This window comes from Crocuta crocuta, unplaced genomic scaffold (assembly GCF_008692635.1).
Source record: "Crocuta crocuta isolate KB4526 unplaced genomic scaffold, BGI_CrCroc_1.0 scaffold45, whole genome shotgun sequence".
Classification (NCBI taxonomy): Eukaryota; Metazoa; Chordata; class Mammalia; order Carnivora; family Hyaenidae; genus Crocuta; species Crocuta crocuta.
The window spans coordinates 1,231,167-1,247,011 of NW_027530544.1; the positions used below are offsets into that span (position 1 = coordinate 1,231,167).

A 15,845-nucleotide genomic window follows, 5' to 3' on the forward strand; every position below is an offset into this window, starting at 1 on the left:
TGGAATGTAGCTGACTGGTCCCAAAGGGAGAGCACTCACCCCTGGACTGGTGATTCCACTGTGCAGCAATCTGTTGAGTTTTGCCCACTGGCATTCTAGGCCCTCCAAAAGCTTAGCTCAGTACATTTAACCATCCTTGTCACTTTCTGAGCCTTATTCTGATCCTCTGCTATTTTGATTTCTGTAATTCTTTACCATTCCTCTTAATGTTCCCACATGGAATGCTACATCTACTTTATTGTTTTTCCATTTCTGAAAGTATAATTTATAGTCCCTTTATGTTTTCTTTCCCCTTGTAGTATTATCCAGTCTTGGGAGATTAGCCAACATGTCTGTCTGCCTGTTTGTCTATCACTCTATCTCTATCTATGTATCTGTGTATCTATCTATCTTTTCTGGACACCGATAGTGCCTCACCAGTCTGTGTCTCCATTGGTTTTACTTCTGAGCTCTGGTCTTATATTTCTACATAAACTTTATTTGGGCCAAGAAATCAGACAACCCAAGGGTGGCAGAGACCTTCCCAAGAAAAAACAAGGAAATGAGGCAGTTTTCATTTCATATAAATATACACATGTTTGAGTATTTCTGGGTTACTGCAAACCTGTTGTTTCTTCCACTGAACCTGGTTGCATTGCTGGTCTGCACAAATAAATCAAGGTTAGCAGATTCTCCTTGCTTGTCATCTTTAACAGTCTCTATCATCACCTGAGTTGGTCCTTAGGCTAAAGAATTGGGGGAAAATTTCTCCTTTAGTGGTGTTTATGAGTTAAACTGGGGCTGTAATTCAGACAGCTTCTGGCAGTAAAAAAAAGCCTTCTCCCTGGTTCCTTACAGACACCTGCCTGTGGGAGGGAGTGGGTGTTCAGCGATACTTGTGAGCACCTCAAGCTCAATGTAGACTATGAACTTTGTTCTATTGTCTTCTTCCCTGAACATGCCCTTCCTCTTATATCCCTGATCATATTAAAAGCATCACTTTCTATCTGGAATCCTTGACCCTACACTCTTTATCGCTCTTATGTTCATTAGCTTATTCACTAATTTGATTAAGTGTTTGCCGAGTGCTTTCCATGTGTCAGGCACTGTGCTTAGGCACTGGGGACAGAAAGATGTCTCAGAAAAGGGTCTAGTCCAGAAGGAGCACCTAGCCTACTGTGAGGGACAGATATGTAAACAAACTACTGCAAGACAGCATGACTCATCATGCACATATGAGTAGAAGGAACAGAGGGTCAAAGATAAACCCAGCTGGTCACTAGGTCCTGCTGACTTCACTTCCCAATTATCTTCTCAGTCCCTGTACCTGACACTTCATTCTGGCCCCTTCTTTTTGGTCACCTCTTGTCTTTTGCCTGAACTTTTATTAGAGCCTCCTATCTAGACCTGGGCTCCCCCACATTTCCCACCCCCGAGATTTATCCTTCTCAAAAACAGATCTCTTCCCCTGAGCACACCAGACTAAACATACCAAACCCCTGTTATAGTTCTATCTGGCGTAGCCTTCTCCTCAGCTTCTCATACTTTACCTGTTGGATACCTATTCATGCCCATATATCCCATCCTCTGTGTTCTACCTGCCTACCTAAGAGCTAGCCCATGATGGGACGTAGTAAATGTTGATAGTGAATGAATGTATCTGAACACTCCCACTTAAAACCTTCCAAAAATCATGAGATAACCACAGCTTTGCAAATGATAATTGCTCTCTTTCCCTGTCATCTAATTAAAAAAATAAAAAAAGCTGAACAAACTCCCTTGTTTAGTTTTGTATGGAGTTTGTCTACATCACCACCAGTGTCTATGTAGCCAGCCCAAAGTGGTCTACTCTCATTTTTGCAGTGGTGGCACCGTCAACAGGGAAAGTCCATGTGGGCTGTTAGTCTACCACACCAGGTTGGCCAGGGGACTTTTACATTACTCCCTATTGTGATTTGCTGGCTGCCATTGATTTGTATGTAACTGCTTCCATGGCTTTTCATGGGACTTTTAATGATCTCACCTAGGCCTTAAGTTTGAGAAATAAAATATGGAACATGCTATAAAAAGAAAAAGACTTGCTCTGGTGTCTACCTCAAACCTAGCAAGTCAGCTAAAATCTCACTGAGGTGCTAGAAAAGATTTCCTAGAAGCTAATGGATAACTTGTGTGCAAAGAATTATAGATTATAACAGATAGCTTACAGCTCCAGGTGTCTTACAAAATTAGCTTAGTTTAAATCAGGTCCCCAAAGACCTCTGGAAGAATAAAGATACATGCATATAGTCAGGTGACTATAAGCAAAAAAGAGAAATTGTAGTTCTTTTTAAAAAGCATTATATTTCCACATATATTAGCATATTTTGCTTTTTATGGACCCTTTGAACTCACTAATGAGCCAAGAACAGTTAATTAACCTTATAACACAGAAGAACACAGTGAGCTAGGGTCAGCTCAATAGAGCAGACATGAACATCAGATAGCAAAAGTTAGATTTCTGGGTCCATTGTTCATCGTTGGGCTATTGGCTTCCTGACATTCCGGAATAGAAGCGCCCTGTTGCATCTAGGACCTCAAAAGCGTTTGATTGCATTGCTAGAGAAGCCTTAGATGATGAAACAGTTGGGCAGTGGGCTTTCATTCTGTGAGGACTGTAATCCCCAACTTATTTCTCGGCCTACCCAGTCAGGTCTTTCCCCATTTTTATTATTTGCTTTTCTAGGAAACGCCAAACAAGACCCAGATATGGTTGCTGATGCCATAATTGATGCCATTGAAGACTTTATCCAGAAAGGATTTGTACAGTCTGTGAAAAAAGTTAAAGTTGTTATTTTTGTGCCTCGCTTACTGGCTGTGTTTTTGGCCAGCATGAAAAAAAGAGAACGATCTCTGACTTCTCCCCAAGAGTCTCTGGAGTCTCAATTAATATGTGAGTTGACCTTTTTTTTATGAAATGCATGCTCCTAATATTGATGTCACATTAGCTAATCTTAAACAGATGATCAGAAAGAGAAATTAAGAAAATAATCCCATTTATAATTATATCAAAAGAACAAAACATCTTGGAATAAATTTAACTAAGAAGGTGAAGGACCTATACTCTGAAAACTATGAGACATTAATGAAAGAAACTGAAGATGACAAATGGGAAAAATGTAACATACTTATGGGTTGGAAGAATGATTATTGTTAAAATGTCCATACTGTCTAAAACAATCCACAGATTGCATGCAATCCCTATCAAAATTCCAAAAGCATTTTTCACAAAAATAGAACAATCTTAAATTTGTACAGACCCACAACAGACCCTTAATAACCACAGCAATCTTGAGAAAGAAGAACAGGGGAGCCTGGGCGGCTCAGTCAGTTGAGTGTTTGACTCTTGATCTTGGCTCAGGTCATGATCTCATGGTTCATGGTTCAGGCCCTGCATCAGGCTCTGTGCTGGCAGCTTGGAGCCTGCTTGGGATTCTCTCTCTCCCTCTCTCTCTCTGTCCCTCCCCTGCTCACACTCGCTCATGTGCACGAAAGAGAGAGAGAGAGAGAAAGAAGAAAGAAAGAAAGAAAGAAAGAAAGAAAGAAAGAAAGAAAGAAAGAAAGNTGAAAGAGAGAGAGAGAGAGAGAGAGAGAAAGAAAGAAGAAAGAAAGAAAGAAAGAAAGAAAGAAAGAAAGAAAGAGGGAAGGGAGAACAAAGCTGGGGGCATCACATTTCTTGATTTCAAACTATGTTATGAAGCTATAGTAATCAAAACAGTATGGCATTGGCATAAAAACAGACAGATGGATTAATGGGACAGAATAGAGAGCCCAGAAATAAATCCATGCGTATACATATGTTGTTTGACTTACAATGGGGTTACATCCTGATAAACCCACTGTAAATTGACAATTTCATAAGTCATATGCATTTAACACACCTAACCTACTGAACATCATCGTTTGGCCTATCCCACCTTAAACATGCTCAGAACACATTTGGATGAACTCATCTGACACAAGCCTGTTTTATAAAAAAGTGTTGAACATCTCATGTAATTTGTTGAATAGTATAATGGGCGTGGAAATGGAATGGCTTTACAGGCATAGAATGGTTGCAGGTGTATTGGTTTTGAGCCTCATGATGCCAAGCTACAGCTCCCTGCCACTGTCCCGCATCAGAAGAGAGTATGTCACCATATATTACTAGCTCAGGAAATGATTAAAATCTAAAGTACAGTTTCTCCTGAATGCATGTCATTTTCATACTATCACGAAGTCGAAAAATCGTAAATTGAACCGTTGTATGTTGGGGACCATCCGTGTAGTCAGTTAATTTACAGCAAAGGAGCCAATGGGAAAGGATAGTCTCTCCAATAAATAGTGTTTGGGTGCTTGCTTCAGCAGCACATATACTAAAATAAATGGAGCCATGAAAACTGGACAGCTCCATGTAGAAGAATGAAACAGGATTAGTGTCTTACACCATACACAAACATCCACTCAAGATGGATTAAAGATCTGAAACCATAACCCTTCTAGAACAAAACAGGGAGTAAGCTCCTACCTATCAGTCTTGGCAGTGATTTTCTTTGGATTTGATACCAAAGCACAAATAGCAAAAGCAAAAATAAACAAGTGGGACTTGTTTCCTCACACTAAAAAGCTTTTCATGACGAAGGAAACCATCAACAAAATGAAAAGGCAACCTATGGGATGGAGGAAATATTTGTAAATAATGTATGTGATAGGGGTTAATATATAAAGAACTCATACAACCTGATAAAAGACAAATAATCTGATTTAAAAATGGGCAGAGGATCTGAGTAGACACTTTTATAAGGAAGGCATACAGATGGCCAGCAGGCACATAAAAAGGTGATAAACATCACTAATCATCAAGGAAATGCAAATCAAAACCTAAGAAGAAATCACCTCACCTGACAGAATGGCTAGTATCAAAGAGACAAGAAATAACGTGTTGGGGAGGATAGGGAGGAAAGGAACTGTCATGCACTTTTGGTGGGAATGAAAACTCATACAGCCACTGTGGGAAACAGTATGGAGGTTCCTCAAAAAATTAGATATAGAACTACGATATGGTCCAATAATTCCACTTCTGGGTATTTATCTTAAGGTAATAATAAATAAAACTATCTTAAAAAGATAGCTGCACCCCCATATATTCATTGCAGTAGTATTTACAAAAGCAAGACATGGAGAAACCTAAGTGTTGACCAACAAATGAATGGATAAAGAAAATGTGATATATACATTACACACCCACAGGCAATGGAATATTATTTAGCCATCAAAAGGAGGGAATCCAGCCATTTGTGACAACACAGATGGACCTTGAGTGTATTATGCTAAATGAAATAAGATGGTCTCACTTAATATGTGGAATCTTAAAAAACAAACTGTGAGATACAGAGAATAGATTGGTGGTTGCCAGAGGCACCAGTGGGTGGGGCTGGGAGGTGAGGAGGGGAGAAATGGGTGAAGAGTGACAAAAGGTACCAACTTTCAGTTATAAGCTAAATAAGTCCTGGAGATTTAATGTACAACACAGTAACCAAAAAGAGAGAGAGAGAGAGAAATAGCTAATCTTCATTTCTTTTCTTTTCTTTTCTTTTCTTTTCTTTTCTTTTCTTTTCTTTTCTTTTCTTTTCTTTTCTTTTCTTTTCTTTTCTTTTCTTTTTTTAGCATTCATGGGCTCCCAGCATCAATCTCCCCCAAAGCAGAATCCTTTGGTTTTGAAAAAGAAAACAGAATCAGCAAGTTTTCAGGTGTGTGGTGAAAATGCAAAATGTGTGGAAAATGCTCTCACCTGGATACAGGATCTGATTTCAAAGGAACTGTGTCCTTACACCAATGAGGATGAGTGTATCAAAGATTTTAATGAAAAAGAATATCAGAAATTGAATGAGCTGCAGGAGAACTTAAATATTGCCATTTGCTTGGACAGTAAAAAACCTTTGATTGAAGTTTTTGGAATTGGCAAGGATTTGACACAGGCTAGAAATGCAATTGAGGAAATGATCAAGAGAATCAGATTGGCCAAAGAAGAGAAATCCCAGGCAGATTTTATCAGTGAATTTATAGAATGGCAATATTATGACAAAGACGCTTTTCATAGTTTTAACAAAATAACCAATCTGCAATTGGAGAATGCGAGGAAGACAAAGAAAAGGATAGCTGTTGTCAAAGTGAATCATCAGACCTACACCGTGAACCTGTGGAATTACACTGCAGTAGATGCAAAAGGACACAGTTTACCTGTTCGGCGCCTCATGAAATCTGAAGGTGAGTCAAACCAGCGTGCTTGTGATCATTATTTTACACCTACTTTGGGCTTAACACTATTTGGTACATACATCGAAATTGTACTCAGTAGATCAAATTCAGGCAACTCTTATGGGATGAAATAGAAAACTTGGTCTCTGAGCTTAATGAGCGTACATTATGGCTGGGGAAATGTAGCATGGGTGCACTCAACAGACTGAGACTGACCATCTTAATGTGACAGTATCCAAACCTTGCATTTGTTCCCATCTCTACAGTTTATCAGCTTTCCAGGGCCAGTTAGTTCTGCGGCAGAGGTAACAGCTCCTTCAGTCAAGAGAGGGGAAGCCATGGGCTTTAAAGAAAAGTGGCTCAAGGTTTTCTAGAACAAAAGAAGACAGCCTGGTCAGAGTGGGCATTCTCTGTCAGTGACTGATAGCCCAGAGAGCACTGGGAGTTTGTAGGAACTTTTCCCAGAATTCACTTCCTCTCCTGCCCCAAACATAAGGTTTCCTCACTGCACCGTCAGGAGGCAGCCTTGGAATTCTCTGACTGGATCTACTCCCCAAGAAGGGAATGTTTGTGTTGTGTAGATAGACATACCTGCCTTTGAACCACACAGGTCCTACACTGAAAACTCGTAAATTGACTTCTGGTACATTATCTTTCTCTCTCTTGAGATCAGTGTGAATGAATTCTTCAGACTCTGAGCAACTGTAGGGGAATGGCATCAATTAAGTATGATATTCTGTTTAGCAGAAGAGAAGATGGAGCAAAACCTGCCATCCACTCAGCTCTTAAGGATGTGGAGAAAAATAATGAAAAAATAGATGTGGAGGGCCTTGCAGTAGTGAGGCGCTCTGGCAAAAATCCACCCTTTCTAACAAGACCATTGTAGGGAAATAATTTATTGTTAAATTATTAAATGATGACAGATTAGAGACTGAGCAGAACATGCAGCTTGAGTTACACTACACCAGCATTTCTCAAATCTGAGCATGATCAAAACTTGTTAAGATGCAGGTACATGGGTTCCATCCCTCAGAGAGTTTGATTCAGTAGATCTGTGGGGTTTTGTCTTTTTTTTTTCTTTTTTAACATTTATTCATTTTTGAGAGACAGAGAGAGACAGAGTATGAGTGGGGGAGGGCAGAGAGAGGGAGACACAGAATCTGAAGCAGGCTCCAGGCTCTGAGCTATCAGCACAGAGCCTGACACGGGGCTCAGATTTCACACACCATGCCTGAGCCGAAGTCAGACACTTAACCGACTGAGCCTCCAGGCGCCCCTGGGGGGTTTTTTCTTGATAAGCATTATGATTGGTTCTGATGTAGGCTGTCTGTGGGCCATGCTTTGAGAGACATTCTCTGAGAAAGATAAGGAACTTCTTGAATCCGTTGAGTTAGGAGATAATAAAGTAAGAACACGGATGATACTCAGTTCTTCAGAGCATACGAGGGGTGTGTGGATGGGCCTTCCCAGGTGTGTGGGAGTCTTCAAATGTCCTCTTTGCAGTTGGGATCCCCGAACACTGGAGTGATATGAAACAGCAGGATGTCTGTGTGGTTGAGCTACAGCCTGGTCATGCAGAATATGACACAGTGGCAAGGAAGTTTAAGGAGACCTGCTTGAACTTCTACATAGAGAAGGTATGCCTTCTGCTGACATAGAGTTTCTTAAGAATGGGGGAGATAAGAGACATCGTGGTCCTGGATAAATCCACAAATACATTTCTATTCACTTTCCATCACATTTTTCCCAAAATTAGAACATTTTATGGCAATCTGGTTTTTGATTATAGATTCTACTCCCATCACCATAATTGTAGAGACATTAAGATTGAGATCGTGTCAGTTTTTAGAATATAACTTCAGATTGCGATATGATGTTAGAATACTAAAAACGTGTGTTGACTCAGTGAGGAGCTGGTTAGTAGTGATCTTGAAGAGACAGCTGATAGTAGGAGTCTTCCCAAGAGGAAGAAATCTTTCCCCAAAGAGGAACCAGTTAGCGATCCTGACGAGGAAGGGAACAGGAACATCCCCCAAGAAAGGGGGAAACTCTCTTCCTCCAAAGGAGGAGCCACTCAGCAGTGGACCCAAAGAGGCTGCTGGCAGCAAGAGCAGCAGCTTCAAGAAAAAGAAAAAGTTCCAAAAGCTAGCCCAGGAAGATGAAAATGGACCCATGGCAACATTCCCCCACCTACCCTGATATCCCAACAAAAACAAATTCACAAGAATCTGTGAAGCAAGCTAATAAAAATTAAAAGACACAGCTGCAGGGTTGGATTTAATAATTAGCAAACACCACAAAGATCAGGATTCTGTGCTTCTGCTACACCATTCACAGATCAACACTGCTCGCTTCTGTGATAAATCCAGTAGTCGCTTCCTTGTTCATCTCCCTGATTTGGGCATTTTCCACTTTTAAACTTTAGTGTTGTTCTTTGAAATTATGTTCCTATTTGACCTCTATGGCAATATTATATTAATGCTTTCTTCCTTAACTAATTTTCCTTTCATTATCCCTGTTATTTATTTCTCCTCCAAACCGCTGATCCTGGATTTACCCATAGGATTTATATTTTGCTCTTCTGTCTCTGCAGTTCATCTGGAAATGTCTTTACCTTTCTTGGTTTCAGCTGCTATTTCAATGTTGATAGCACCCAAATCAACATCACCAACCTGGATCTTTGATCAAGCTCTACAACATTTTCCTTCCTTCCTTCCTTCCTTCCTTCCTTCCTTCCTTCCTTCCTTCCTTCCTTCCTTCCTTCTTCTTTCTTTCTTTCTTTCTTTCTTTCTTACATTTATTTATTTTTGAGAGAGACAGCATGAGTGGGGAAGGACAGAGAGAGGGAAACACAGAATCTGAAACAGGCTCCAGGCTCTGAGCTGTCAGCACAGAGCCTGACGCTGGGCTTGAACTCTGAATGGCAAGATCATGACCTGAGCCAAAGTCAGACACTTAACAGACTGAGCCACCAAGGCACCCCTACAACATATTCTTAATGGCCTAAAAAAAAAAATCTCTGCTTGAATATCTGTCTGTTAAATCAATGTCCCTAAACCTAACTCATCATCTCACCATTTCCCTTTCCTTCCCCACTTCTGTCACTGGTTCCACCACTTTCTGAGTAAAGCTAGGGACCTTCGGGTACCTTCCCTTCATCCATAAAACAAGTCTGTCAATAAGGCCTGCATTTTCATTCTTTCCTAATTTTCTCTCTCTACTTCTGCCACTGCTCTATTTATGTAGTTAAGCACATAATAACTCAAAATGATTTGAAGTGTCTTAACAAGGAAATATATTATTCCTTAAGGTAAAATAAATAAATGAAGAAAAATGGACAAAAAAGAAAAGGAGCGTAGGAAAAATAAGATAATTCAGAAGTGTTATCATTTACAAAAATACATACCAGGAGTTCTTAGGTAGTTACTAGAGAAGGACCACAGATTTGTTTCCTTGAGTTTCCTGGTAGACAAGGCAAAGAAGTAAACACCAGCCTCAAGATTTATAATTTCCATAAATCAGAAAAGAAACCATGTGATCTGGAGACTCACAGATTTTCACAGTACTGAGACTGGCTACTGAGAGATTTTAGCCTGTGAATCAAGTACTAGAGAATATTTCCAAACCATCCTCGCAATAAATTCAACATCCAATTATATACCACTGCTTTTATTTTTAATCCCTCAATGTAAACCATTGAGCAAAAACAATTCTGAAGTACGAAGACAGTGTGATTCAGGTGTGCAGCACTTTGATGGTCTGGTTCTCAGATAACAAATAAGTTTTATTTAAATATCCAGAACAGTCATCTGGTAGTGGCCGACTGGCACATTTTGATGAGATGCCAAGTCCAGATTGAGCAGGGCTATCCAGTGGACCAGTCATGTCTACAGTGGGCCCTGGAGGCTTGCCATGTGTTAGCGGATGGCCAGAGAAATGATTTTACTATCTTTTTATAGAACTTTTTTCAAATAAAATCTTATGTGAAAGTCCAGTGTGTGAAACAGATAAAAGTAGAGCGAGGTTATACTTAAGACACCTCTTTGGAAATCCCTAACAGTCTGAAAACACTAACAGGAAAAATAGGTGGCCGTCATCTTCCATGACTATTAGAACCTGGGACTAAGATTTTTAACATCCGTAAACATCCACATAGATTCAGTAATTTTGCCACGTTGCTTTTTCTCTCTTACCCTTTCGGTTTTTGCTGAAGCATTTGACAGTAAGTTGCAGATTTCATGACACTCCTAAATATTTTAGCACACATCTCCTACGAATAAAGACGGTCTCCTAAATAACAAGAGTGTTATCCCATGTAAGGAAATTAACAGTGATTTGGTAATATCTAACAGAGTTCATATTCAAATTTCCTCAATTGCTCACTTTCTTATTACTCCCCCCTCTCCAAATATGGTTTCATACACTGCATTTGGTCATTCTGTCTCCTTTGTCTCTTCTGATCTAGAATAGTACTGAATTTTTTAAAGAGTTTAAGCCAGTTGTATTATAGAACGCCCAACATTCTGGCTCTGTCTTGTCTAGATTTTCTTTTTCTTTCTTTCATTTTTTTTAAGAACCCAAGCAAGTTTGCTTATAGATTCTAGATTTGTTGGATTCCTCCTGGGTCCTATAATCCAGGACTCAAGGAATTTCTCCCACAGCCCTGGAGGCCACTTCCCAAAGAGGATGGATGGTCAAAGAAAGCATGACTCTGTGGTCTGCAAGCAGATCCCATCCCACCAGGATTTATGCCCCACTCCTCCAACTGGACCAGCGATTGATTTTCATTAATTAATTTCCTTCCGGACTAGACACTTTAGTGCTTCTCCCACAATTGGAACATGGCTAACCACGTGAACCAGTGTCCCAGAAGGACTGAGGATGAGAAAGGCAAAGTGACAAAGTAATATAGAGAGCAACTGACCTGTCACTGAACTGAAGGTGAAAAGCAGGAGTTAGGGAGGCTTGGTCAGCCAACTTCACACAACGAGGACTTAAGATCCTAAACACTGTTTGCTCTCATGTGGTACATAAAAGATGTTAAAAATGAAATTAACACTCTTCTCAAGGTCTGTTTTTGTGAAATATTGGATCTAAAAAGATTCCTGAATGCAGGAAGGTGCCATCTGGCATTAAGTTTGTTGTTTATTTTAATTTCCATTTATGAAAAATAATGGTCAGGTTTCATTTGCTGTATCTTGCCAAAGGCTCTTGGCACTGACAGAATATTTTTCTTTATTGATTTGTAGATTGAGAGGATCCAGAATCCAGACCTTTGGAATAGCTACCAAACAAAGAAGAAAGCCATAGATGCCAAGAATGGACATAAAAACAATGAGAAGCAGCTCTTCCATGGGACAGATGTTGACTCAGTGCCATATGTCAACCGAAACGGCTTTAACCGCAGTTATGCTGGGAAGAACGGTAAGGGCAGCAAGTAATCTGGCTGCTCCGAATGGGGTGTCAGCCGCGAGAACTCAAAACAGGCAAGGGACAGTGTGGTTTGCATGGCTGGTGACTGTGCTGCTGCTAGACACTCACTATGTGTCCTTCCAGAAGGACCGACTGGCCCTCTGGGGTGGAGGAATGATTTTTAAAAATTAAAAACACATGAGGGGCACTTGGGTGGCTCGGTTGGTTGGGCGTCCAACTTCAGGTCAGGTCATGATCTCACAGTTCACGAGTTCAAGCCCTACATCAGGCTCTGTGCTGACAGCTCAGAGCCTGGAGCCTACTTTGGATTCTGTGTCCCGCTCTCTCTCTGCCCCTCCCCAGCTCATGCTGTCTTTCTCTCTCTCTCGGAAATAAATAAACGTAAAAAAAATTTAAAACACATGAAAGAATTTCTTAAGATGTTTTGGAGAGAAGAACTGAACATTATTTTAACATTATTTGACATACTGGGTCAACACATCAGATTATAGACTAAATTGAACTTCTTAAAATGTCTTGTTTTTCCCTTCACAGCTGTGGCATATGGAAAGGGAACCTATTTTGCCGTCACAGCCTGTTATTCTGCCAGTGATACGTACTCCAGACCAGACAGAAATGGGAAAAAGCACATGTACTATGTGCGAGTACTTACTGGAACCTACACACGTGGAAATCAGTCACTAATTGTGCCTCCACCAAAGAGCCCTGACAACCCTACTGACCTGTATGACACTGTCACAGACTGTGTGGATAATCCGGGGTTATTTGTGGTATTTTATGACTACCAGGCTTACCCAGAGTATCTCATTACTTTTACATATTAACATTTTGGTATTCTTCCCAGAAGACATTGCACATCTGCACATACTGAGTTGTAAAACAAGTTTAGACATTTTCTTTCCCTCTTAACAGCTTTCTCTGAGATCAAAAGATCCCTGTCACTATAGTTAGACTTTCTTCAGCTTCTCCTTCATAACTGGAATGAACCTATCTTGAGAGTAATAAATCTGAGAATTTAAAATCAGATAACTTAGTTACAACTGTGTGTCCACAACTGTGGACATCAAATCTGTAGAAGGAAAAAACAGGTTGTATTGTTAGGAAGGAAAGAATAATGTTCATCTTAAAGGCAGAGGGCACAGCTATGCAATCTCAGCTGACACGGGAGACAGCTGGTCTCGCACCGGGATGCCATATTCTTTGAGGAGCACAGTACTACGGAGGGGTAGGATTGCCAATTTCCTCGAGGGCGGGGATGGTGTTTTACTCATTTTTTAAAAAATCCCTGGCCTGATGTCTGTGCCATCATGATGCAAACAGATGCTCCAGAAATGTTTCATAAACCAATTAAGAAAGAGGAATCATATTCAGACTCCGACCCAAAGTCGGAGCCATCTCTTTTACATCCTTGGCTTGTCACTTTGCCTTAAATTGAAGATTCCACAACAGGGAACTTTGTTCTTCATGAATGGAACCATGGCACGGGCGACAGCTCCGGTCAGGCTTCTGGGATCACAGTGCAGATGTGCCCCACACGGTTCAGGGGCTGTGGTCCAGCTTGTGGCCCAAGGGAGTTATGTCCCACACACTTGAGCAGCAAAGCAGCCCCGGCTCAGATTGGTCCTTTCGCATGTTGACCCCCAATCCGCCTTCATCTAACTTCTGTTGGTCTTAGTTCTGACCAGTGACAACAGTGAGATAAGCCTGCCACACGTTAAGTGTGAAATCTTTCTACTATGTTAAGATTAAGTGAATTCTAATGTTATTAAATGGCATATTTTCTTTATGCACTCAACTTTGATGATTTTAAAGACTTGTGCATAAGTAAACCGAAGGAATCAAGCAGTCATATAGCAAATTTGCTAGCTCAGTATCTATTAGATAGTAAAGTGTGTTTTTTTAAAAAATTTTCCCCAGGTAAATTTTAGATTCAGACACTATTTATTAAGCACCTAGATTGTACCAAGGAATATAATAGATGCTTTCACATAGAGTATTTATTTTATTCCTCCAAACAATCCTGTGAGGTAAGAATTATAGCCCCATTTTATTTTTTTAATGTTTATTTTTATTTATTTTGAGAGAGAGAGATGGAGTGTGTGTGAGTTTTGCGGGGGAGGTGGCGCAGAGAGAGGGAGGGGGAGAGAGAATCCCAAGCAGACTCCACGCTGTCAGCACAGAGACCCGTGCAGGCTCAACCTCACAAACCGTGAGATCATGACCTGAGCAAGAATCAAGAGCCAGATGCTTAACTGACTGAGCCACCCAGGTGCTCCTATATCCCCATTTTAAAGATGAGGAAACATGCTCAGGATGAAGAAGCTTCCTTGCTTAACATCACCTAGGTAGCAGCCCTCAGAGCCAGAAACACAATCTTGGTCCTCGTGTCATCAAGCCTTTTGCTCTTCCCATTACAGAACATGGCCCCTGATTAATGTTACCATTTCAGAAACAGCCTAGGTCATCTATGAATGACCCTATTTCCTTGGCTTTTTCCTACTGCCTTAGGTTTCCACTATAGTCTCTTGATTGAAACTCTGTAGGTCAAGAGACTAGAGATAATGCCCAGTGCAGACGGTGTACTCTGAGGCCAGGGGGTGCCACCAAGAGGTTAAAGGCACTCTTCCTTGGCTGCTGTGAACTACCTCACTTCAAGTTCGGGAGGTTGAGGGGGCCACAGGTGCAGCTTTATCAATGGACATCTTGATATTTTTCTTGTTGTTGCTGTTTGTTTTTTAAGTGGGTTGGCAGAGACTCCTTATTGCTTAGGAGTGGCTTCACAGCCACTGGTGTCTGAATGCAGGCTTGACAATAAATGTAAGAGATAAAAAGGAGAGACCTGCTGATTTGCTCTTGTTTTCCAGTGGTTTGGTTGACTCAGGGCGAAGCTGAGTATCAAGGTGTATTGCACCAAAGTGTAATGATCAAGTCAGTAAATGTCATAGTTATCCTCAATCTAAACAAATATGTCATTTACCTCCTTTTTGAATAAAATACTTGGAAAATACATTTGGTGGTAAACCTCTTTATCCTTAAGGGCAGCTACAGGAGAGCTTGATGATAAACACAGGCCACTGCTGATACAAGACTACAACTAAACACAAGAGTATCAAGGGGCCCTCAGAGTGTTAATCAGCTGAAAATTAAATTAAGGGCACAGCATAGGGTTAGTTCAGTAAATCTGGAGGGCAAATTGACCCCAATAAGAAGCCCCTGCTAAACCACGCCCACTTTGAGACTGTAAGAGGTCTTGGGGGTTTCCCCTAGGGCCAGAGATTCTTAAACATTTTTGGTATTTGAATCACCTGAGGTGTTTGCCGAGCTAGCAAGTTCTGGCTCATTCCAAAGGAGTCAGGTCCTATAGCTCTAGAGCGGTGCCTAGAAATAGGCATTTTCAGCAAGCATCTCAAATGATTCTGATATCCTGATACTCAGAGCTGTGTAGGATTTTCATGGCTCCAGGGACTTTTACCTTCATGGGCCCCCTACTCCATAAAAAGTAAAAAGTATTAACAGTTACACTTTGCAACTGAAATGATATAAACGTGAATGGAATTGAAGCTGGATTACATGTTTGTTAAATTTCAAAAGAATCTAAAGCATTTTGGGGAACTCTAAAAGCTCATGGGCTGTAGTCATTGTGCCACTGGACTGGTTAGCCCTGCTGATACTTGGATACTTTGGGTGCAATGCTGAGCCTCTATTCTTACTAGAAATTTTGTTTGGAGTTCTTACATTCTGAGTGTGAGCAGAGCTGGAATGCATTGCCTCACCCAGATATAGGCCAGTCCTGGGAGCAGGAGAATGAGCCTGTATTCTTTAATGCCTCTGGCCTCTGCAGGGTCAATGCATTTATCTAATAATTTCACTCACTCAGGCATGCTTATCTGAGAAAAGCAGGAGGAAATAGGATCCAGCTCCCTTGGTGGCTGATAGTCATCCGCTTTTGCCATCTTTCCTCACTGACATACTCCACAGATAGCCAGGATCTCCATCTTGATAAAATCAGGAAATTATCTCCCATCACCCACTTACACTTAGAAATCTATTCATACCAGGTCTCTCTCTTCCCAGGTCTCAGCATGTCAAAGACTGTTACCTCTAACTGAATTAAATGCTTTGTCTCGGAATATTTTTCAAATTTTTCTGATACCAGCTTA

General features: G+C 40.8%; 1 protein-coding gene across 2 annotated transcripts in view; it reads left to right on the forward strand.

Annotated features, from left to right (window-relative positions):
* Positions 1–14,692, forward strand: part of PARP14 (poly(ADP-ribose) polymerase family member 14) — a 44,959-nt gene extending 30,267 nt beyond the window's left edge. For both annotated transcript variants that reach the window (XM_077767610.1, XM_077767611.1), the window contains 5 exons: positions 2,702–2,908; positions 5,662–6,261; positions 7,756–7,889; positions 11,502–11,676; positions 12,220–14,692. In XM_077767610.1, the coding sequence (XP_077623736.1) occupies positions 2,702–2,908; positions 5,662–6,261; positions 7,756–7,889; positions 11,502–11,676; positions 12,220–12,509 (1,406 nt within the window). In that variant the 3' untranslated portion in view covers positions 12,510–14,692. The remainder of the gene's footprint in view (positions 1–2,701; positions 2,909–5,661; positions 6,262–7,755; positions 7,890–11,501; positions 11,677–12,219) is intronic.
* Positions 14,693–15,845: the final 1,153 nt, after the last annotated feature.